The sequence below is a fragment of the Leptodactylus fuscus genome, chromosome 2, assembly GCF_031893055.1.
Source record: "Leptodactylus fuscus isolate aLepFus1 chromosome 2, aLepFus1.hap2, whole genome shotgun sequence".
In the NCBI taxonomy this organism is placed as follows: domain Eukaryota; kingdom Metazoa; phylum Chordata; class Amphibia; order Anura; family Leptodactylidae; genus Leptodactylus; species Leptodactylus fuscus.
In genome coordinates this window covers 53,509,779-53,534,742 of record NC_134266.1, presented here as the reverse complement: position 1 = coordinate 53,534,742, position 24,964 = coordinate 53,509,779, and the positions used below count along the sequence as shown (strand labels likewise).

The window sequence follows — 24,964 nt, the reverse complement described above, 5'->3', positions numbered from 1 at the left end:
TTTGTAAGGTCAACAAAGTCCCACAAACTAAATGATACGGCCAATACATTAGATTTGGGACGATTCGTTTGGTGGGAAGAAAAAAAAAAAAAAAAAAAAAACAGAAGTTGCTGATATTGTAATAAATGTTGATTGAGTCAACCAATTAGCTCCGAGAAGGGGCAGAAAAACAAAAACTAATTGGAGCCCTTTCACACTTTATTACAAGACTCCTGAGCAGTGAAAACAAAAGTTCAGATGCATGAAATCTCTTAATTGTTTAATGATCTCAAAGTATCTATCGCCACCTAGTGAAACATCTGCTATGAGATCCTTCTCGCCTGGGAGACAGCTGAACAGACATGGTGTGAGGCAGGCAAATACTTTTCCTCCACAGATCGTCCTGGATGTATACATGCCAAGCGAGTAGGTGACATGCTCTTGTGATACTAGAATGCAGGTAATTCTAACAAATGTATGCACTTTATTTGTCAAAAAGATTAAAAAACAAAACACATGTAGAGAGGAAAGCTAAAGAAATGGTGCACTGGGCAAGATGCCAGCATGAAAATAATAACTGAGGGTACGGTCCTGACTGCCATGGCAAAAGGACACTAACAAAGAAGAATATAAAGCAATGCCTTATCACGCTTGTCTCTTCTGCTACAGCACTTAAGCCTGATGAATCTTACATCATAATGAATTTTACAGATTTAATATAAAGAACAATGTCATACATTAAAAATATGCGCACTAGAGAGTTAGTCTGGAGAATCGTTCGCCCATTGCATTTAACAGAAGTTAAGAACGACAGTATAGGACGACACTTTCACTGTGATGGGAATTGTATTAGCCGTCATCGTTTCTACCCCTACAGGAAGCACAATGCACAGAAAAGTGAAAACTTACCTCTCGCCCTTGATGGGTGACCAGAGCAGCAAGAGGCTTGGCATAGAATCTGCTGTAAGAGAAGCCCAGACAGCCATACATACTGTTGGCAGTGAGCTTCAGAGCCTTCTGTCTGATGTCATACTAAACATAAAACACAAAATAAAAAGTAGATAAAAATGAGTGACGTGAACGTATCGGTGTCACAGAAAGTGTCTGACCCCTTCCCAGAGATTACACATTGATAATGACCACTGCACCAACAACCCAGTATACAACATAAGAAATGCAATCTGACATTTGGTAACTGGGGAAATACTAAATTCTTATAATAGAATTGCCTATTTAAATAATGTCTACACAATGGTCCGGCTGCTCATTTCCATTGTGCACATGCTTTTATGATATACGTTGGTGAAGATTTAGCTTCACGTTTTTCTGATCATGTAACACATATACTAAGAACAATTTGCAGGTGCCGAGAATGTCGTAATCTGCCTGTAAAACAAAAAAAATCCCTGAGGGAACATTAGGCACTCATCATCCTTACAACCCACAGGCCTCCTGCTCATCATTACCTGCAGGTACATGTCTGGATTGAGGTCGGGCTGTTTCATCAATTGCTTGACATGACGTCTTCTCTCCACTAGTTTCCGGATCTCCCGAGGTAAGATTCCCATTTCTAGATCGGAATTAGGTAGCTCTGGAATCTCATCTTGATCCTCGCCCTGCAAAAAGCAATTCAGGAGAAAAGCATTAAGCATTACAATCCTTAATTCTGCTTCCTTCTTTCTGCAAACCCAGGAGTGCAAGGCGAGCAGCAACATTTGCTAGTCTCTTGCAGCTATAATCTGTCCTAAACCGCTGTCCCCGCTCAAATGTGCTGATTATCTTGCAAGACGCCAAGCAGCCAAAAAGAAAAATCACAATCTAACAGACTGCTTCCACCAGCAATGGCAATTTTATTCAGAAAAGGAAAACATGGCTTGTTATCAACTGGATAGCAGTACAATTAACCCATTGCTTATGGCAGGTCTGCAGAAAAAAGGTTCTGTCGTCTTAAGCATGAGCTAGTTAAGCTGTGCGCTGTATATGTAACGTAAGCGTGTCATCTCAAGTGATACAGCTCGTAAGAACTGACCAATAATACCAGAAGAATATGGATCACTAGAAAATTATTATACTACATGCACATCCCAATAGGGAAACCGCTCAGTGCAAGAGAGTTCCTATTCTGGACTGTCTGATCTGATAATCCAAAAGGTCATTAGGTGGTCCGGCATACAAGCCATGTCCATGATTGTGCGCTGTATGACATGACCATTTACAAGGACGCAGCCTTTTCACAGAAATCCGTGGACACAAGCACTTGTATAGACGCTGGTGCCAGTGATCGCCATGCAGCTCACCAACCTCTTTTGCATTCTGAGCATTAGCAGCTGTTCGATGCACTGTGGTGAAACAGATGTTATACTCTTGTATAATGGAGGGGTACAAGCTGTTGAAATCCAGAAGCAAGATGAACTTGTCATAAAACCCTAAAGAGGAAGAGAGAATTACAAAATCATTTTGACAAATCTATTTTGCTAGAACCAGCCAAGAAGAGCAAAACATCTGCGAGAGTCTAAAATATCCTCAGCCAATGATCAGTGACTGATGGTACTGCTACAGGGAATGCATGTACTGAAGGGAGTCTGTCAGCAGTAAATTGGCAGTACACTGTAGTGGTGTTTGTACAGATTATATATAGCCTCTGGTACTCAGCTGTGCGGCCCCATTTTCATGTAAATGGTTTATTCACAAGCAAATAAGGGGAAAGTGCTTCGTGGGCCGTCTGGGCTTTGGACTCGGCTCTAGATTCCCAGGCAAAGCCCTTTTCCTAATATGACTATCTGTAGCTATATATCAGGCATATTTAGAAACTGTAGAAACACCTTTCCAGGTTCTGTGATTAAGTTTATACCTAGTTTCCTGCTGACAGACTCCCTTTAAAAAAAGTTGCGGATTTTGTTGTAGATCCACTCACAGATTTGGTCATGGGTTTCCCGTGTACTTCACCTTGCAATAAAGTAATCTCTGTAATGCGCTAGGAACTGCATGCAACTCTAGATGGCAAACCTACAGTATATCCCTAACAGAAAACATGTGGACACATACAACTCATTTTGTTTACACCGGTCTTTGCACAAACTCAGAAAACTCTTTTAGGACAGGGGCCCTTGTGGCGGAAAAAAACGTGGTGTATTACAGTCAGTGTGTAGTGAATGGGATTGTAGTGAAATGCAATAAAATACATGCAGTGGAGACACTGCGATTTCCAAGGCCGTTGCAGTTTTGGGAATCGCAGCATGGCAATTACACCTACAGAAAGGCCGGAGGGTTCCATATAGGTGTAATTGAAGCAGAAAGTCCACAGAGGAAACCTCTGCACACTTTCTGTGGAAAGCGCTGCAGGAGAAACCGTGAAGCGCTGCTTCAGTTTTTCCTGCAGCGCTTTTTTGCGGCGGGACGCTATGTGGGGCCTTAGCTTTAAAGTGCAGCAAAAACCCCTTTAGACAACACATGGCAGACATATTGCTACTTTTCTAAAGAAAATTGGTTGTTTAGTGTTTGTTTGTTTGTTTTTTTATAGTAGAGCACCTGTAAGAATCACTACTGGTCTTCTACAGCATAAAGAGAACCCACAGCAGTGGTCACTTTGTGCCAAAAGTTTTAGTCGCAGCGTGTGGATGAGATCCAGAGACATCGCATTCATTATGCTACAATAGCTTGCAGAAGTTTAACAACAGGAGAGTACGGATAGTCCACCTAACATGAACCCAGCCTCAAAAGAGTTGTTCCATCTGTACATCCAAATTTAGAAGGGCAGATGATCTAAAGGATCAGTGTTTTTCCTGATGGAACCATATCTGTAATCCCTAAGCTATACTTATGGAACATTATGCAATGTCAAGTACTTTTGTACTCATGATGGGACAGCAAAGCCTGCAAATCTCTTTTTATGGTTAGCCAATATGAGTACCTTTCCTATAATTAGTCAGTCTTTTTGACACAAAACATCACATAATAAAATAATTATTATTAGAGATGAGCGAATATACTCAATCGAATACCTGCGCCGCATAGCTCCCGGCGCCAGGGAACGTGGGAGGGGCAATAAAAATTTGATGCCCCAAAAGTTTTTGTACCGGATGCCATGCGGCGCAGGTATTGGATCGAGTATATTTGCTCATCTCTAATAATAATTATTATTATTTTAATATTTATATTTTTCTAAACAAAACTGAAAGAAAATTAAAAAAAGAGAAAGAAAGAACATCTCACCAACTTTTGGGTCCAGGACTAACCCCCCTGCATAAGCAGCCTTCCGACGACCTTTCTTGTTTTTATTTTGATCGGCGTCCACATCCTCATCATCGTCAGCCTACAATGCATACACAAACACATCAGTAAGGAGTGTTATAGCTGTAAGTTGTCGATTGCTCAAAATGCTCATATGTATACATTACCAAAATTTACGTTGTACATAAGTAACAACCTGCTCCCCCAATGTAATGACCTGACCATCATGACGAGCCATGAATAGATAGTGAACAAGCTGTGGAATTAACCTAACAATGACTATTTAAGACAACTTAATAGGCCACTGAAAGGCATTGGTATAATAAACTCATAGAGGTGAATGACGACCCCTAAAGTACCAAGTAGAGGGCCGAGATAAAAAAATACCTTTCTGGTTCTGTGGGATACATAAGTGACATGAGCCAGTCAGCAATGCTAAAGTGGATAAAAGTGATGTATAGTCCATGACACCTGAAAATAAGTGTGCCTTGTTTGGCACTTGAGTCAATGACTTTACACGGCATAATTTATCGGTATTAGGCACCCACACTGAGGTCTGTTATAGTGACAGGATATCTTTATGCGTGTTGAAGGGAAAATGATCCGATTCTCTGCACTCTGTTAACCTAGCCTCATGTAAGCATGATAAATAGGTTGATATTGAGCGGACATGATCATATATAATCTGTTGACATGGCTGTGAACAACAAAATGCTATTCTTTATCAGCTCAAAAAGCAAAAATAAAATATACATTGAATGGACAATTTATTAGAGACACCTATTTATTGCACATTGGTCCTCCTTTGACCATCAGGACTTAGTAGTGACTTGCACACGTAATGTAGTTATCACTTTACATACGTCCCTAATACCTTTTCTGCTGCCCAACCAGCTATAGCAATCTGATACTACACAGTACGACTTTACTAGCTGGGGGTTATATAACTTTGATAGGGGTATTTCCATCATTAAGAGTAATCACCTGACCACAGCATCCAGGAGGTCTGACCACTCAAGCCCCCGTCACAAGGAGAATAGGGAATTTTTGTTCCCTATTCTGAATGTAGTGGTGGTCACGTGTTGGTCGGCAGCAGACACATAGCTTAACTCATTCCATATGGTATCGAAATACCTACCACAACCTGCTGGGATTTCTTAAAACCTTGCTTGTCAGGTACTAAAAAGTCATTTTCATAGAAAGCATGAAGTAGAAGGTATTCATTTCGTTCTGAGCGTCCACCCATCAGTGTCCTTGACTGTCAAAAAAATATATATTCAGTAAGTACAAGTATATAACTGGAACACTTAACCAATATAAAGGAGGCAATAAACATGTATTGAAAATGGGCAAAAGGGTTGTCAAAGACTACGTATGGAGTCGGAAGCAGATGGCTCCGTACACTAAGTAGTGGCTATTGTAGCTCAGCTCCCATTGACTGAATGGTGTGTTATTCTGGCATTTATACATATAGGGGGCCTATAGGACTCGAGGGGCTTGTCCAGAAATTTGCAACAAATTATGGGGCAGCCTGGACAGGGCAGTCATACTCGCCTGTCCCGGACGCACCATTGTCTGCTCCTGGTCCTTCTGCCATTGTGTGCACTATGGAAGCCATGAGGCTCTTATGGCCACAGATAAATCAGTAGCCTTAACCGTTGCTGGAGAGGAACTGGTGACATCACTCATATACATCACCGATCTCTTACCAGAAAGCGCTGAGGCCACTGAACACATGGGAAGGGGGACCAAGAGCAGACAGGGCACAGGTAAGTATGACTATCCACCCCCTTATACACCCACCCAAACTGGCCACCCCACAGGTTGCTCCAAAGCCTTAACAACCACTTAAAAAAAAAAAAAAAACGCGTGTAATGGACTAAATGTCCCCAAAACGCTTGCAAAAGATGCTGTGAAAATTGTCTGAAAGTGTGTGAGTGAAGGAGCCCTGCACATGTACGGGAGTTACAGGACAACTACTGAAACGACACATGGACTGTCAAGCAATGCTAGCGTCTCCCAAAGAGAGGAAAGCTGCACGAGCTACCCCATGAACATGGTCTATACAGAAGAAGGCTGTCTAACAAAGAAAATGCCGGAGTCAAACATTCCACCATCAAAATACAGAAAGACATTTACTTGTTACGGGGAACAAGTTTTTGGAATGAAATGGCACACAAAATGACACTTTCCTTTTAAACCAGCTCAACATGATTTTGGAGAGATGAATACACTGACAAGACACATCATCTCTGTCAACGGAGTCAGTTTGTTACAGTCGCTTGATTCAGTAAGAGCGACATGCTATGAAACTAGATCATTTCTAGTCATTAGAAATTTCAAGCTGAATTTGATGCACTCACTGGATGGAAAGAGGAAAGGGGAAAAAAAAAACCCATAAAAGATCTCAGAATGAAAGACGAGACAGACTTCAAACTATTTTGTGGAGGCACAACATGGAATGGGATATTGGATGGCTGGGGAGATTATATGACATGTAGGAGTTACAGTCAATTAAATAATAAAACGCACTCTCCATCATTTGTTCTAACATTTCTCAGCAGAAGAGTAAATATAATAAAGAACATCCCCTGTTACCAGAAAATGCAGCATGAATATATACTAGGCACCGATGTCATTACTGTTCATTTTCTAGTTTAGAATGTGGCCTGCACCTCAGGAGCACAGACACAAGATCAAGGAATGGTCAAGGGAATCCTTACCATGACGTTTCCGGCTATGTTGGTGATCTGTAAGGCCAATGGAAGAACATTTAACTCGCACATGATCTGCAGTATGAACCTGGCGTCTATGAGCGTGTTCTCCAGCAAGTACAGAAGTTGAGAGGAATCACTGCAAGAACAAGAGCACATTGAGTAAGTCAGATGGAGACTTCAATACTTTACATAAAACAGAATTTCAGGATTAGCAGTCCAACCTAGAAGAGCTTAAAGAGGTTGTCCAGGAATTAGGTTTTTTCTTGGAGGCTGGGAAAGGGGAAAAAAAAAAAAAAAAAAAAAAATGGAGCAGTCATGTGCGGGCATTGTAAGTCATTATTGCTGCTACACCAATAATGGAAGGGGACCACAAAAGCAACAGAGTTGGAGTGGCAGGAGTCTTAACCTGAAAGTATAAGGTCATCAGGATCAGAAATTGCCACAATAAACTTACAATGGCATAAAGATAGAAAACACTAAATCACAAGCTTGTTCACTCTGCACAATCCCATCAGAGAGCTGCTGAGATTACGTGACAAACACACGTGTCCTACAGCATGGGACAATATGCACAAACTCAATGAATGGAGGTTGGTTATAGCATAGTAGCAGTTACCACAGAAACCAGATTATTGTCCTCAATTCTGTAAGACCCCCTGAGCAGTCTGTGACACGCGAGCCTTGTCTGACAGGGGATCCCTTTTCATCTGTGGTCACAGCCCACTATGATAGGTCCCAATGCTGATGCTCTGTAGATGCAGCCACACCCCGGGTGTAGCGAATTGTTTCTTACAGATTAAAAGTACAATTTCTCAGCAGCGAGATTGCACATTGACACTGTCACCTGCCACCACTGCAGTTAGTTTTGATGGTGGATGACTTCCTTTAGCATATTTACGGTTCAGGAGTTTTAGAATAAATGTTACAATTAGCCAGTTTTGCTGATAAACCTTTATCATTATTATACCGTTTTGGCAGAATCAATTCAGCCAAAATACCCAAAATGGTATAATAATGATCATTCAGATTTTCTCACCTTATGCCCCTTAGAAAACACAGATGTTTCTTTTAACAACAAGCCTATACATACGAGAAGTCTCTACATATTTGGCGTCCATGCAGTGTTCTAGGGGTTAGTGCCCTTCTGTTCATTATACAATGTGTTTTAGGTACAGAACTTAAAAGGTCTGAAATACAGAAATACATGGCGCCTCTAAACAAGCATTACTCTTATCTGCTCTTCGCATCACCAACCATCAGCTAGATTACCTCCGTACATCCCGTAGGCTCTATAACTCACTACCGCAATACAGAAGACTGTCCGACACAATCGCAACCTTAAGGGTAAGTTCACACGGGGTTTTTTGGTCAGGATTTTGAGGCTGTATCTGCCTCGAAATCCTGACCAAAAAGACGGCTCCCATTGAAATCATTGAAATCAATGGGAGCCAGTCAGTTCTTTTTTCCGGGAGACGGAATAAACGGCTCCTGGAAAAAAGAAGCGATATGCTCATTCCTTCAGGCAGATTCCCCTCGCAACATTCGCCTAAAGACACTCCCTCCTCCTGACTAGGTCCATTCATTTGAGCCTAATCCGGAGCGGAGTGCGTGACTGGATGCTGGTGCCTACCTACCTGTTTTTTGTCCGGAACCTATGGCGGCCTCCACCTCACTTTTGGACCAAAAAACCCTGTGTAAACTTACCCTAAAGAGCAACCTGAAAACCTACGATTTCTACAACATCCAACAACCCTGCTGCCACTACACCATCACTTGAACAGCCTGTAGCCCCATCTACTGTCTCCTTACACATTCCCTTGCAAATTGCATGTCCTCATGGGCAGAGCACTCCGTCCATTAGCAGGTCACCAAGTTATTGTACTCGTTTTTGTATTACATACGTAAACACTTTTCTTACGTACAACACCATGGAATTAACGGGGATCCAAAAATAAATAATATCAATAGACAGGAGGAGGAAAAAAAAAAAATCTCTGATGTCTTTTTCTCATCCAGTAGTCTCTGGATTATAGCAAATGTCGGAGGTAAGTATATAAAAAAAAAATTACAATCTATACCTATCAACCTTGCAAGGGAATATCGCTTTACTTAGAACAGAGCTCCTTAGATGTGCACAGAACACATTAAAATAATGATCTGCATTTACCTTGAATTTATAGAGGTCAAACAAACACAAGTTGACAAAATCTTAAAATTCCAGTGCAAGGCAAGAGCAATTTCAGGATGTATTTAGTTCAATGTCCGGACCAATCTTCTATAATGGAATATGTGGCTCTTACATTTAAAAAAAATAAATAAATATATCGCTCAGTCTGTCATGTTCGCAAAGAGCCAAAGTGATGTATCATTTAAGTTTCTCCCCATGCATTATTTTCAATGTAAAAGCAGCCTCTTCCATTATAAAGGTTGTTGTTTACTAGATTGGTCAGGTCACTGAGCTGAATATATACTTGTCAGCATATATTTTTTATACTAAAGACAATTTTGATTTTCAATGTCTTCAATATGACCTATCCAAGGTTAGACGCAGAGGTGCACTGTATCGTTAAATGGAATATTTGTGGTGTGGGGAAGATAAAAAAATAAATAAAAGGAACAATTTTCATGTTGTTCCAATAAAAAAAACTCATGTCCGATGCTTGAAAACTAAAGTGCCTGATGTGTACGGCAAGTCTAACAAGGAGAGAAATATTCTAGCAATCTACTGGCATTTACCACTACAGCCAATGGTCTAATGCGATGATCATTTACACGGCATGCTTTGCATTAACATGCCAAGCCAAATATTTCTGAAGACCTCAAACAGATAATTTATGGTATAACCATGGCCCAATTATTACATACAACGGGACTATAATAATGCCAACTGAGTGTAAAACAGACACAGACTGCTGGGGCATACGGCTGCCCAAAACTTCTTTTTCTCAAAACAAAAAATGGACACCGAGCAAAACGTATAGTGTAGATGATCATGAAGGGCCTGAAGGGCCTCTCACCCGGTGTGGTTGTGATACCGTTCACAACTACGTATGCAAGTATTGTATTCAGGAAGAGGGAGCATCTCGTCTCATGGACACCGATTGGGAACCAACCAGGATAAAACAGGAGGATTATGAAGAAGGCGATGGACAGCGCTCACAGGTCACAAAACTTATTGGTCAGAACAGGTGCACAACACAGAACCACCCTGTTTCGGGCTTACATGCCCTTTCTCAAGTGCATAAACAGGAAGCAGTTTGGAACCACTTGGAATAATCCACTGACAAACTCTGGTTAAGGGGCTTCCTCATGCATGATAGTCCCAATTCACCAAATACCCACTCTCATGCTCTAGAGTGGTTTGCTGGCTTGATCCAACTCCACTCTTAGACAAGGCTGTTTGGTTGCTGCTCTCTCTCAGTCCCATGCGGCATGTCACAACCACATCTAACAGTCAATGGAATCCTTTACTGTTCAAGACACAACTGTCTCTAGTTTTCGAGTGGCGCACATTTTCATCACACTATACCAGCTAAGAGTCTTATCTAAGAGAAGTAATAGATTGCCCTGCCTCCTGCTTGTGATAGGTTTTGTCCCTGTCAGCTTTTAGAAGCAGGAGGTAGGGGAGGAGAGCATTGTGTAGCTGCATCCCATAGAAATATACTAGAGAATCAGCACACAGCAAGCGCAGATAGCATATAAAGTGGTAGCAACCCTGCACCTTATCATTGTGTAACAGCTAGTAAATAACTACACTCTGAATTTTTTCCAAGTGGATTTTTGTGGCGGAAGCCATCTCAAGAAAAAGCCTCCCAACTTCCCAATTTGTTGCAAAGAATGTCCTAGATTTTTCCTGTACCAACCTTTCCAGGCCCCTCCTCAATAAGGGTTACTTGCCTCAGACAGTGTGGCAATTACTTCATAATAGGGCTGGGCAATTAATGAAAAAAACAAAACCAACCGAATATCCAATGTGATTTTGTGCACACCGGTTATTTCGGTTCGGTTCTTACATTGTTTGCAAGCTTTTATCTGCAGTTTCTTCAGACCTCAGAGTTTAATTAGCTGAGGCCAATGGGGGAGGGGAACAAAAACCAGTGCTAAACACCTCACCTAGTGTATGTCTTCATTTTCTTCTGGGTTATGTTCGCTCACCTCACATGGGTCTCCAACTAGCATATTCTGGGGTTACACATTTCTGGTTCGGATGTGTTTGGTCCAACGGGAAACCATTAAGTGAACATCACAAGACAAATCTTGTGAGGTGTGCCCATCACAATCATACTTGAAAAAGGCTATGCTTTAAGAGGCGTGGACTAAATCAATATTAATCGTAATCAAGATAAAAATGACCGATTAATCACAATTTTTATTTAGGTCATAGTTGCCCAACCCTACTTCATAATAAATCTGCCCTTGCAAATCAGTAATGCTTTTAATGGAAATCAACCTGCATGGAAGACTAGATTACTGGGGATATTTCATTGGCCCCAAGTCTATCTGAGGAGAGAAACCTGCATGGGAGATAGCAGAATGATCCTACAATGTAAACTTCTAGTTTCTGTGACTATCTAACTCAATGTCGACACTGCAGAAAAATGTATGCAACTCTGCCCTAAGGGAGAAGAGTGAAAAAGCAGCCAAACATCTCAGGAAAATAAGTCAGGGTTATACAAGTGCAGAGATTTCTTATATATTAAACGCAGATCAGGAACTAAATAATAAGAAAAAGCCTAAAATACCTGTATGCATTACGGATATGTTCTGGAGGGAAAATAGTGCGATCAGTTTTCAGTACATGATGGACCAGCTCAGACAAGTGGTAGCTTTTACAACGGATTAACTCCTTTGCGGAAATCTCAATATCACAAATTATTCGACCACAGGCAGCATTTCTTTCAGCAAAACCACTGCGACCCTATAGGATAGAAGTAAAAAAAAAAATAAAAAAAAAAGTTCCTCTCAAATTGTTAAAGTGAGTTCAACTGTGTATCGTTAAATCACTGCAGAAATTATTTTAAAGGGATTCTACCATTAAAATCAAATTTTTTCTCATTGACACGTCGGAATAGCCTTAAGAAAGGCTTTTCTTCTCCGCGCCACTGTTCGGTAGAAACCCTGGTTTTCGTCGGTATGCAGAGGAGTTCTCTCGCACCACTGGGGGGGGGGAATGGGGCAAAGCTAAAACAGCACTGGGGGCATCCCCAATGCTGCGAGAGAACTCTCCAGCGTCGCCTCCATCTTCTTCAGGAACGGCCTCTTCACGCGTCTTCTTCCGGCGCGGGCAGTCAAACTTCAAGGCCTCAGGCAGAGCCGACTGCGCATGCCCACGGCCACAAGAAAAATGGCCCCTTTCACACTAAGTGGCCATTTTCTTGTGGCCTATGGGCATGCGCAGTTCGCTCTGCCCTAAGCCCAAAGACTAGAAGTTTGACCGCCCGCGCCGGAAGAAGACGCGCAAAGAGGCCATTCCTGAAGAAGATTGAGGTGACACTGGAGAGTTCTCTCGCAGCATTGGGGACGCCCCCAGTGGTGCGAGAGAACACATTTGCTTACCGACAAAATCCGGGATTTATACCGAACGGCGGCACGGAGAAGACATCTAAAGGTAGGAGAAGAATAGCCTTTCTTAAGTCTATTCTTACGTGTCAACGAGAAAAAATTTGATTTTAATAGTAGAATCCGTTTAGTAAATTCAAGAAAAGAAAAAAATATATATTCCATTAGACTTTGCCAAATTTGAATTTAAACAGCAAAGAGGTTGTCCAGTTATAACAAATAAAAATAGTTTGTATTTAAATTAAATATTGTAATAGTTTGTATTTAAAATGTAAGTTATACAATTTTCCTATAAACGGTAAATTCGATGGATAAAATTGTCAGTCCACAGTCATGTGATAAACACACAGGAGTACAGCTTGTTAGAAGACATATGTCTGAATACTCAGCTGTGACTGTAATGAGCTGTGCTCCTCTGTGTGTCCATCACATGACCAGGGACTGTCCATCAAATGGCCATGGACTGTCGATAAAAATGATCATACAGTCCATGACATGACCATGGACTGATATTTATCCACTGGAAGTAAGCAGAATGAATGACAGCAAGGCTTAAAAATATATACCGTATTTTTCGGACTATAAGACGCACCTAGGTTTTAGAGGAGGAAAATAGGGGGAAAAAAATTTTGAAGCAAAAAAATTATAAAATATTTAATATATGGGAGTTGTAGTTTTGAAACAGCTGCAAGGCCACATTGACAGGTGACCCTGCAGCTGTACCTGGATGCATAGAGTGTTTTTTTTTTGCGGGGCCAGATGTACTTTTTAGTTATACCATTTTGGGAATGTCTATTGCTTAGATCACCTTGTATTGAAAAAAAACCCGGCGGTTTAGCACTTGTGATTTTGATGTTCACCGTACAGGAAAACTATTAGTAGACCGGGCATTTTCGGACACAGGGATACCTAATGTGTATGTGTTTAACATATGATTTTCTACTTTTATATATATTCTAGGGAAAGGAGGTGATTTAGAACTTTTATTTATTTCATTTTTTTATTATATATTTTTAAAGCTTTTTTTTTTTACTATTTTATTCCCCCCCCGGGGGCTTGAACCTGCAGTCACTTGATTGCAAGTCGAATAGACGGCAGTACAACTGTATTGCCGTCTATGGGACATTCTGTATATTACTATTACGGCTGGTCATAGACTAGCCGCAATGGTAATATAACAGTGACAGGCCTGGGGGTCTTCATTAAGCTCCCAGCTGTCACCCGAACAGGTCGGCTCTTGCGATATCACCGCGCAGGGGCCGGCCTGCAACTTTACAGGTATGGGGCCGGTGGGGACCGGCCCCAGGGATAAGGGGCCGCCAATACTGACCCGGCATCCGCTGTAATAGAGAGGCGGATGCCGGCGAGGGATAGACACCGGCACAGGTATCGGGGCCTGAGACATCGCTCCTCTGCCCTGCATGAAGCCAGCGGCGGGGGGACGGAGGAGCAGAATAGCATCCCCCCTGCTGACTTCATGCAGGGCAGAGGAGCGTAGCGATGGCTCAGACCCCGGCACCTGTGCTGGCATCTATCCCTCGCCGGCATCCGCCTCTCTATTACAGCGGATGCCAGGCGGTCACATTCAGACTATAAGACGCACCCTTCTTTTCCCCAAAAATTTGGGGGGGAAAAAGTGCGTCTTATAGTCCGAAAAATACGTTATATAATAATAAGGAATTGACACACAAAGTACATTGAAAAATTTTGCCAAGACATTTGCCACTTTTATTTATATATTTTTTTTTTTTACTACAGAGCAAAAAGTCAAGTACATAGTGATTTAGACTATAAAATGAACATTTGGGACATCTACCCAGAATATGTCAAAACCTCATGTACGTTGCCTACTGATATCTAGCTACAATTTATGTACATACATTATTATTTTAGAAACACAACATGAAAAGTCTTTTGGTGGGATGAAGAAAACTTACCCCAAGTTTTGGCATGTTAGACCGCCTAAGCCGGCCAATTTTTGACCAAAAAGGAACTTTACATAAGTTAATTCTTTGGAGCAGAACTTCAAGATCAAAACCATAGATATCATGTCCCTAAAAAAAAAAAAAAAAAAAAAAAAAAAAAAATTAGGTTTAATGTATCAAATATTGGCATTTACATTCAGAAATAATAAAGTTATCAGATTACAAATGTATCAGTACAGGACCCATTCAGAAGAGTTTAATGTGCGTGCTGTGGCCCGAGTCTGAAGAACTAGATAACCGCACACATTCCTATTCAAGTGTATGGGGATAACACACTTTAGTCTTTTTCACGCAGACTGTCTGTGCCTCTAATAATAATAATTATTATTATAAAATTGGTCATCTGAATACGGCCTTACATGTACAGTTTTAAGAAAATGTAACACATTGCTCCTAAAGGAGATATCCACCTTTCAGAAACTGGTTGCTTACCCTTATGATAGACCAGCGTTTCCCAAACTTTTTGAGTGGAGGAGCGCTATTCAGGACAGAAATTCTGTAGGGAGCACTTAACATATTTCACTTAAAATAGGTGCCAAAGATAACGTGCGATATTAACGATGGGGAGGGGGGGGGGGGTGGATTTCTAACAAATAGATTCTAGATATTACATTTTCGTTCGTTGAACACTTCTGGCGCATTTGGCGTCAGTAAGGGCGGGTTCACATCTGCGTCCGTGCGCACTTTAACCAACCCAGCAGGTTTCCGTCTTCTGTCCCAAGAAACTGGACAGGGGATGGAAACCCGGCGGTCATTTGAAGCCGCTGCTCCTACTGGAGAGTCTGTGTCAGTGCTATTAACTGCTTTTCTGTAGGATCCATTGGAACCAGCGATCCATTGCTGAACAACCAAATTAGGAATGTTTTTCAAATAACACGTTGTGAATAACTACAAATACTGTGTGAACTAAACTGACACAGCAAGGATCGAGCGATCGCACAATATGAGCGTGAAAGATGACTAAAGCACTTCCATCCGTAGGTAGTTTGTTCGGCGAATATATGAGACCGGTGTATTAAGCCAGAAAGGGCGGTCTGAGACCAGTTTGGAAGTGCTGTCCGACGGTGAAGTGTTCATCCACCGGCCTCGTATATACGCCGAACAGACCGTAGTGCCGCACTGGTACAATATTAGGAGTGCATGTGAACCAGTATTTTAATTTTGAAACCCTTCACATTTACCTATTTTATTTTTTTATTGTTAACCCTTTATTATCGCTATATCACGAAGCACCTGCAGATGGTTCGCGGAGCACAGTTTGGGAAACGCTGAGATAGGCCATCAAATTTAGTTTGGCTGGGGGGCCCTGCAGTTCAGCTGTTTACAGGCCAAGTGCTGCGATGCTCAATTGCCATATATTTTTGAGACTCCATTGCAGTACCAACAAGTGCAGTTCAATGTACGCTCAGACAAACTGATCCTCTGCGGGCGATTTCTCAAGGATGGACCCTCACCGAGCTAAAACGGATGGTCATTCTTATGGATAGGCAATCCAGTTTTAGAAAGTAGATAATGCTCTTCCAGGTCACAATGACTTAATGAAGACTGAACACAAGTGTATACAATGAATACAATTTACAAGTGTACACTATACGATACAAGTATTGAACCATTTCTTTCAAAACATCTCTTGACTGGAAGGGCTTTTCACATACTCACCACAATAACATCGGGATCAATTTTGTGTATTTTAGCAAGGAAGAATCCCAGAAGAGTCCGTTCAGTAAGGGCAATTTCAACGTTTACATTCTGTGCAAAAGGAAACGGAAAGGCAAAAGAAAGAGATAGTCATTAGGTCCTTCTGTTCACTTATCTGCTGCCTCTGTGTGCTGCTGCTACCTTAAATGCTGGGGGATGGGCATTACAGAGAGGCTGTTCATAAGGAAAGAGCACTCGGGCTGCAATGGATTTTGTACTCACTGTAAAATGCTTTTCTTGTTGCACTCATTGGGGGGGACAACACTATGAAAAAAACCTATAGAGGCTCCACCTTTGGGCTATACCCTCTCTAGACACTGCGCTAGTAAGCTTGTACCGCAGCAGTGTGAGAGACACAAATAAAAAAGAATGCAAAACATGGAGCCAACAACCACCAATATGTCCTGACCCCGAAAACAAACCAAAAGTCCAGGGCAGGAACAACAAGAAACAAGGATGGGATGTGTGTCCCGCAACGTATACAACGAGAAAAGGATTTTATGGCGAGTACAAATATATTTTCTTGCTTATTTCATTAGGCCTGGCCACTAGGAATAACAAAAGATGTTGGCTCTGACTCCGGGCTATATACACTCTCCACAGACACTCTGCTAGCCACTTGTAGCCCATTGTCTGCAGGAGGCAGACACTACTTGTCTCAGGTCTTCTGTCTTGTATCGTTTTTATTTTTATTTCGTTTTCAGGTGTGGCTGGTCTATGACCAGGCTCAATAGTAATGTACATAATCTTGCACAGACAGTTTTATTGCAAACTATAGGACTTGCAATGAAATGATTGCAGGATCAAGCCCCTTAGGGGAGCTAATAAACTAGTTAAAGAAAAAAAAAGTTCTAATTCAACCCCTTTCCTTAGAATACATATAAAAGTAGATCAAGTAGCTAGATCAAAAGTGTCGAACTGACTTTTTTTTTCGCTGTTTCGCCTCTGATTTAAATAAAAAGTAATCAAAGCAATAGACATTCCCCAAAATGGTAACTAAAAAGTACACCTGGCCCCGAAAAAAAGATACCTTATGCATCTCCGTACAGCTGCAGGGACACCTGTCAATGTAGCCCTGCAGCTTTTGCAAAACTACAACTCTCACGTTAATAAATGTTTTACCATTTTTTATTTTTTTTTTGTTGCAAATTTTTTTTTCCCCCTATTTTCCTCCAGTCCGGGGCCTCTTATACTCGTAAAAAAAAACAGTAAGTTGAAATAATTATTTAGAATATGCTTAAACTATGTTACCTTTCTTTTTAGGGCTTCTTTATGGTCATATGGGAAAATGCAATCACTGGGCTTCGTAAGGACACAGAAATGAGTTTGGAATGGAGGCTGTGGAGGAGCCTTATCCAGAGGGAATTGGTGGTGAACTAGAGCAGCTAAGGCAACAATCTGAAAGAAAAGGTTTGCAAAGAATTATAAAATAGTCACACGATGCCATAAAGCTCTATATAGTGCTAAAAGTCCAATCAATCCAGATCGATCACAACCAGTTTTTGAGGATTTCAAATACCGATTCTGAACGCAGATATGAACCGGGCCTAATATTGATCCTGTTTTAATTTGGCAGAGTTTATCTAATTCATTGACTGTGACACAAGGAGCAACAAGTAAAATAAAGCCAAGCAATGTGCTCATAAGAGAACGCTGCTATGGAGGTATTTGCAGATCATTTTGGAAGCTGAACACCTTTAAGTCTAGCATTAGGAAGCCATACCAATGCATTCATGTATCCAAGTAGCACCCATAATCACTACAGACAAATGAAATGCGAAAATGCAAAAGCAATGTGAGCGCTATACCTCATTTTGATGAGTCTTGGCGTTCTGAACAGTCTTCATGCTGATAGACAAGACAACAATTGGAGGTGGGGATAAGTGTTTCACAACATTCACCAGATCAGGCTTGGCCACCATTGCTTCTACTTTGCACCAGCTTATAGGCTGGTTATTCAGCTCTAGAAGGAAAAAAAAAAAGCAGCTAAATTTCAATCAGCAAAGTTGAAGAAAGAAATTTATCATTTCATAGACAAGCGAACTCCAACAAATAAATAAGAGTAATATTAGGCTTGCAAACCCCAGCTATATGGTTTGTTATAGGACCCTACTTTTCTAACGGATAGCATCCCTACAGTAACTGAAAGAGGATGACACATCATAGCACACAGAAGTGTGAGAAATCTCAGACTCCTTTTCCTCTCTTCCTATTGGGCCATGTGAGGAATATCACTGTGATGATAAAAAAATAAAAAAAATAAAAGAGCAGCACCATTGACTAACAATAGGTGCAAGACCTCAAGTTAATAGCTATGTGACCAAAAATAGTATAGTAAAAAATGAACAAGTTGCCACTCCAAAAATAGAAGGGACTTTATTAGCCCAAGGTGTGACGTATCAGTCTTCTGAAGACCTTTTTCAAACAGGGCTCAACAGTAATACAGAGATTTTACTATAGACAGCAAACCGGTCGTATTGCAGTCTATGGTACAACCCGCAGACCCATTATTAAATGGAATATTAAATGGAATTAAGAAATACAATTTGTCCTGCAAAAAATAAGGCCTGATAAGACTCTGAACTGAAGAAACTTATGACTTTCAGAATGGGGGATTACAGTAAATCCCCGGTATCCGTGGTTTCATTAACTGCAGCGGGTTATGAAAGACCTTATACTAATTACCATATTTTTCAGACTACAAGACGCACCGGACCATAAGACGCACTAAGGTTTTAGAGGAGGAAAATGGGGAAAAAAAATTTAAGCAAAAAAAATTGGTAAAATATTTAATAATATAATATTTCACCAATGTAAATAGAACTGGGGGTTTTCAGACACAGGGATACCAAATGTGTATGTGTTTCAACAGTAATGTTTTTGCTTTATATGTATTCTAGGGATATGGGGGTGATTTGAACATATATATATATATATATATATATATATATATATATATATATATATATGTATGTAGGTTGTTTTAATTAAAATTGTTTCATGCATTTTGTGCACAGGTTTGGCATCCATGGATGGAAAGAGACACCCTGAAGTGAAGCTATGCAAGAAGAGAAAAAGGGGCGGGCCAGACAGGTGAAGGAGGTGTGGTTTTCTAAGCAAACTTGAAAACACGCCTCTTTCACCCGTCTGGCTCGTCCCTCCTTCACTGCCTCTCAGATCTTGCTCCTGCAATGAAGCCACACAGGCAGGGAAATAGGGGTGGGCCAGACGGGTGAAGGAGGCGTGGTTTCAAGCTTGTCGAGAAAACCACGCCTCCTCCCGTCTGGCCCGCCCCTCCTTCCCTGTCTGTGTGGCTTCATTGCAGGAGCCAGATCTGAGAGGCAGTGAAGGAGGGACGAGCCAGACGGGAGAAGGCGTGGTTTTCTCGGCAAGCTTGAAACCACGCCTCCTTCCCCTGTCTGGCCCGCCCCTACTTCCCTGCCTCTCAGATCTCGCTCCTGCAATGACGCGACACAGACAGGGAAGGAGGGGCAGACCAGGCAGGCACCGTGCTGCTCTCCTTTTGATTCGCACAGACGGGACACAGACGCTCCGCACGCTGCATTCGGACTATAAGACACACACACATTTTCCTCCCATATTGGGAGGGAAAAAAGTGCGTCTTATAGTCCGAAAAATACGGTAGATATCCTTTAGATAATCACTAACATAAGATTGTTGGGGGGGTCCTGCACCGATCTAGAGTTCTCTGAGGAGTGTACAAAGCCCAAAGCAGGCGGCTTTGTAGCAGAGATTTAGCGTATAACAGCACAACACACTTACTGCACTAATGCTAGGTTCACACCTGCGCTTAGGGTTCAGTTCGTCCCTAAGCGAACCTGAAACGGGTTTTCGCCTAAAAAATGCAGAAGAAAAGCCCTACTTTCAGGACTTTTCTTTATGCGTTTTTGTAGCAGAATGGAGGACAGAATCCCCAAACAGAAATTGACTGCAGATGTGAACCGAGCCTACGCCATCTGCTTCTGGCTCTGTGTATTGTGCAGAATAGCATTTGATGCCATTATCCAGTATCCACGGGTAGGCTTGGAACCTGTAGATGCCAAGGTCTTACAGTGAATAACAAGAAAGCAAAAACAATAAAAATGGCGGCAGTGGTAGTGGAGGTAAAGTGATTGATCAGAGAGATTTTAACCACTGGTATTACTATAAGAACAGAGGTCCTCAATCACCCTTAACTGCCGCGCTATTAGTTCTACGGAACTGGTACTCCGCCAACCCTGGCCGTCCTAAGTGGCGAAATATAGAGGCAGCTCACACGCTCAACGCTCCTTTCACAGAGAGCACTTGGGGACCCCAATTTTTGGTGATCCTCTGGTCAGACCCCAACTGATCAGACACTTAGCACCTATTCTTTAGATACTAATAGAGCCAAATCTTTAATGCCGTGAAACATCCCACACACAGTGTATAGACTACATTAAAGATATAATATAATTTCAGACAATACGCTATATACACTTCCATAATACATTTAAACATGAAAAAAGTGCTTGAAAATAAAGATGATTTAACGTTGAAAACGTACAAATATGGAAAGATAAAGCCAAAACAGACACCCCGCCACACATAATTATGAATAATGCTGTACAAAATTAAATAAAAATAAGCTTGCAATAGAAAAAAGCCCTTTTAATCCTTTACTTTGGCACTTATAACCCTTCCAAATGCAGTAAGTAGGCGAAATACCTGCGGAGATCTCAAGGTCAAGCAAATACATATATATAAAAACACATGAGAAATTTGCGGAAAGAAGCAGTATATTTACGTGGGCTCTTTATCTCTAGCCAGCTGGGCCCCTTTATCTTCCGGCTAAGTAAGAAAAGCTCCAAGCTGGACGTATTTGTTCCAAAGACATGTGAAAATGTTTCTCCCTTAAGGTCTTGAGGAAGTTGGGGCAAGTCTGCCTGCAAACCAAACATATCATAAAATAAATTTAGTCAAAGGAAACAATTAGTCTACAAACTGTAAGTCCAACAATCGCAGCCAATTTCTATTTTTCTTCCCAGCTAGAAACTCACTCACCCCCTGCCTGACGCTGTTACTTTCAAGGCCTATAAAATGAGGTGTGGTAATTTGTGTCTGCATATACTTCATACAGAATAATAATTGCTAATCTCCTTAAAAATAAGATTAGCACAAAGTTAAAATGGAAAAATATCTGTAGGTAACTTGCGAAGCGGCGGATAATACAGCAGAACATAAACACGGAAAGCTCACAAATGGAAGCAAGCGAGCCACCGACTAGTAATGTGGATGTGCACAAATGTTTGCTAATACATTTCTGTACTAAATGAAAAAATTAAAATGCTAGCTAGTGATGGCTCCCTTTGTGTCCAGATGCAAATATATCAGACTTAGATATGCACCTCAGTATATGGCAACACATGGACATACAGCCATTACTGAGGACGTTTACTAAAACCAATGCGCCATCCGGTCTGTCACAGAAATTCAATTTATACAGTGGCTGAATGGGTCCACTAGTCTAAAAGCATTGAAAATGAAGGCTTAGGCCTAAATCATGATTACTAATAGCGTAATGGTGAAACATTAGGCACAGGGGCTCTATAAAGAGGAGGTCTGGGCCCAACCAATTGGTTTTCTTGGACTATTATAATAACAAACTTTTAAGGATCATAGTTTCAGATTGAGAGGGCTCCGACTAAGAGGCCACAAAGCTCCGACTAGCACCACTTCCTCTTCTCAGGCCACTGACATTGTAGTCACTGGTCACATAGCCTTGGTAGAGCTGCAATAACTAGAACAGACGCAATACAATGTGTAGCACTATGCCAGGTACGCAGTGAGGAGGCCACTGTGCACGTTCAATCACAGGTGATATGTGGGAATGCCAGGTGTCAGACCCCCCCCCCACACCAATCTAATATTTAAGCTATTCTAACCATAGGGTATCAATTTCATTGTCCTAGAAAACCTCTTTTAGGTGTAGGCCCCACACTGAAGGAAAGTGGTTTCTGTTGTTGCAGATTTTGATGCGGCTTTTTTGAGCCAAAGCCAAGAGTGGCTGGAAATAGAATAGGAAATATATAGGAAGTTCTTATATTTTTCCCTTCTACTCAATACACTCCTGGCTTTGACTAGTAAACATGGGCCACTGTATGGCAGCCGTTTAATTGAGTTTTCCCATTAGGAACACTAATAAGTGTCCGATTGCTGAAATCTAGCTATTGGGACCAGCAACCTTCACAAAACAGTGGTCCTGTGCCCCCATTTATGGACAAGTCACAAATATGAGTGCTGGTCCAGTTGCCTTCTGCACTGTGTACAGAGGTGAAAGTAGACTGTTTTGCACCTTGTGCAGTGGCTGTGCAGCTCCATTCTATTGGTGGCTCAGACAGTTGGCAGGGTGGCACTGCAGGAGGTCACCCCAGGGTGATCCACTCCTGTAATATTGTATTTTGGCCTGCTGCCGTGATCATGATTCATATCCACGTAGATCCCCAGCTGCATTTATATAGTTTAGGATCAAGAAATCCAAATAAAATTCGCTGCCCATCGAAGAGACAAAGCTGGTTAAATGTACAATGTATTTGTGAGCAGTTCTACATGTCAAAAGTGTGTAAGGTCTTCCATCAGCATATCACAGATAATAAACAGATAACAGGCAGGAAAAGCCCATCTTATGAGCCTGATAAAGCGAATTATATAATCCATGTAAATTCAGGAATGCAAGCGCCATATACCTAAAGGATGGCAGGGGTTTTGTTGAGTACTCTAAAACATTAGAAGGGTCTGAGAAGGATAAATATCAAACCATCTTATTGCAAGCAGCAAGACAGCCGCAAAAGTATTATAATCCCAGAAGCAATGTATGTAACAATATAAAAAGTTGAAGATGTGGCCCTCTGAGTTTATTGCCAATATCAATACCACGTGTGATGTCATGTCCAATTCCCTGGGTGAAGGTCCGTAGTGGTAAGTCCTAGGGACTCACAATTTGTGTCACTATGCTTAAACTATTAGCAAACCAGATTTTAAAAATGGCGTCTTGGGAACCATTCTTGAAATCGGGGTTGTTCAACAATGTCATATATGACATTGCCTTTAATTGTCATATATGACAATTTGCCTTTAATCTGGCAAATTCTGAATCAAACTTTCCTTATAGAAATTAAGAGAAAGCCATCTTAAATGTCACTGGGACCACCATTTTGTGATTGTTGGTAAGACAAAGACAGCTGGGGGTCAAGCCAAACATTTATCCTATGGATTGCTGATAAATGATGCTTGAGGGCCAACCTTATAGTTTAACAATCTTAATACTTACAGAATACCGAACCTCCAGATACTCTGAGCTGGCAGGGACATCAGGGATCTCAAAAGCATAATTCTTTTCAACTTTCTGAAGAGTAGGTTAAAAAAAAAAAAATAATAAAAATAATTAAATACTGTAATTTTCTATCTATCTATCAAACTGGCACAAAGCATTAAATTAACAACACGTTAATATTAATGTAACAATGTCTATTAAGGAGATTGCCTGTGACAGAAGAAAACAATCTGCTTAAATTTTTCAGCAAGGGCACCGCCATTTTCATGGACTGTGTCTGGTATTGACTTCAGCCCAATTAAAGTGAATGGGGTTGACCTACAATACCAAACATAGCACAAGGACAGTAGTGGCGCTGTCACTGGAAAATAAAACAGATTTTTTTTTTTTCTTTACATAAAAATTGTAATCATTTATATAAAAGCCAGCATGTGCCATGCCCACATATTTACTGGCTATCTGATGCAACTATACATTATGGCTTCCCTATTTTAATACTACAGATGCAATGCTACAAAGGCCTGATTTGCAACAAATTGCACACTACAATGGGCATCATTGGAATTCTTTAGTAGACACTGCCTTTGTAACCGGTACAAAATAGACATGAAAATGCAGTGTAAATGTCATGACCTGAGAGAGAAATACTGTATACAGCTATCAGAGCAGGTATGGATAATACAACAGACACACATCATAAAACACAGCCTATAGTGATGACCACTGTCTTACAGTGACAAAAATATATAGGTTTCTCTCTAATATATACCCATCACCCACCAGACCTCTATGTTTACTGGCTATGTCGATTACCCGTAGTATGGAGAATAAAGCAAATATACCTAAAGAGAACAATACATTCTAGTACGGCCTCAATATGGAGAAAATATAGTCATATAGTCATATGTAGTCAATATAACATACCTTGGACTTGAATTTCATGATCTTATATTTATCTGCAATGTTATCATTGAACTCCTGGTAAACATTCATCATTGTCACAGGTGCACCAGTGTCTTTTCCAGCAGGAAGCTGAATTCTCTTTAAGAAGAAGAAAATGCATATTATATCCCATAAACCACTCATTATACAGTAACATATGGCAGTGTTAGGGATAACAGGGATTTCCACCATGTACAAACTATGCCCCCATAATGCTCATGCAGAATCCCATTGAGAACCAGTCAGAATCACACCAGTGCCGCTTCACTTTTAATGTACTAGAATGATAGAAAACAGGGCAGATTAATGAAGGCGGGCGTCTTCTATACCTGCCTGAATAACCAGTGCAGTGTGAGAGCGCCTACTCATGAAGCAAGTGCACACTCCACTGGGCTGAAAGATTTCAGGGATCATTTATACCAGAAAGAAAACAAAACAGATTTGAGCAGAGTTTTGCAATAATTCTTTATCATGCCTGTAATACAAGGCATGATAAAGCTCCCCAATAAGTTTAGCAATTGTTGTAAAGTTGGAGGTTTCTG

The 24,964-nt window shown here is 41.1% G+C and overlaps 1 protein-coding gene across 1 annotated transcript in view; it reads right to left on the bottom strand.

The window, feature by feature from the left end:
* The window catches only part of POLA1 (DNA polymerase alpha 1, catalytic subunit), a 198,263-nt gene that overhangs the window by 157,024 nt on the left and 16,275 nt on the right, over positions 1–24,964 (bottom strand). The window contains exons 12-25 of the mRNA XM_075263727.1: positions 24,405–24,521; positions 23,478–23,552; positions 20,955–21,093; positions 17,977–18,131; positions 17,420–17,566; positions 16,130–16,219; positions 14,423–14,539; positions 11,669–11,844; positions 6,933–7,062; positions 5,348–5,467; positions 4,192–4,291; positions 2,281–2,405; positions 1,446–1,595; positions 889–1,011 (exon numbers count right to left, since the gene is read on the bottom strand). Of these exons, the coding sequence (XP_075119828.1) occupies positions 889–1,011; positions 1,446–1,595; positions 2,281–2,405; positions 4,192–4,291; positions 5,348–5,467; positions 6,933–7,062; positions 11,669–11,844; positions 14,423–14,539; positions 16,130–16,219; positions 17,420–17,566; positions 17,977–18,131; positions 20,955–21,093; positions 23,478–23,552; positions 24,405–24,521 (1,764 nt within the window). The remainder of the gene's footprint in view (positions 1–888; positions 1,012–1,445; positions 1,596–2,280; positions 2,406–4,191; positions 4,292–5,347; positions 5,468–6,932; positions 7,063–11,668; positions 11,845–14,422; positions 14,540–16,129; positions 16,220–17,419; positions 17,567–17,976; positions 18,132–20,954; positions 21,094–23,477; positions 23,553–24,404; positions 24,522–24,964) is intronic.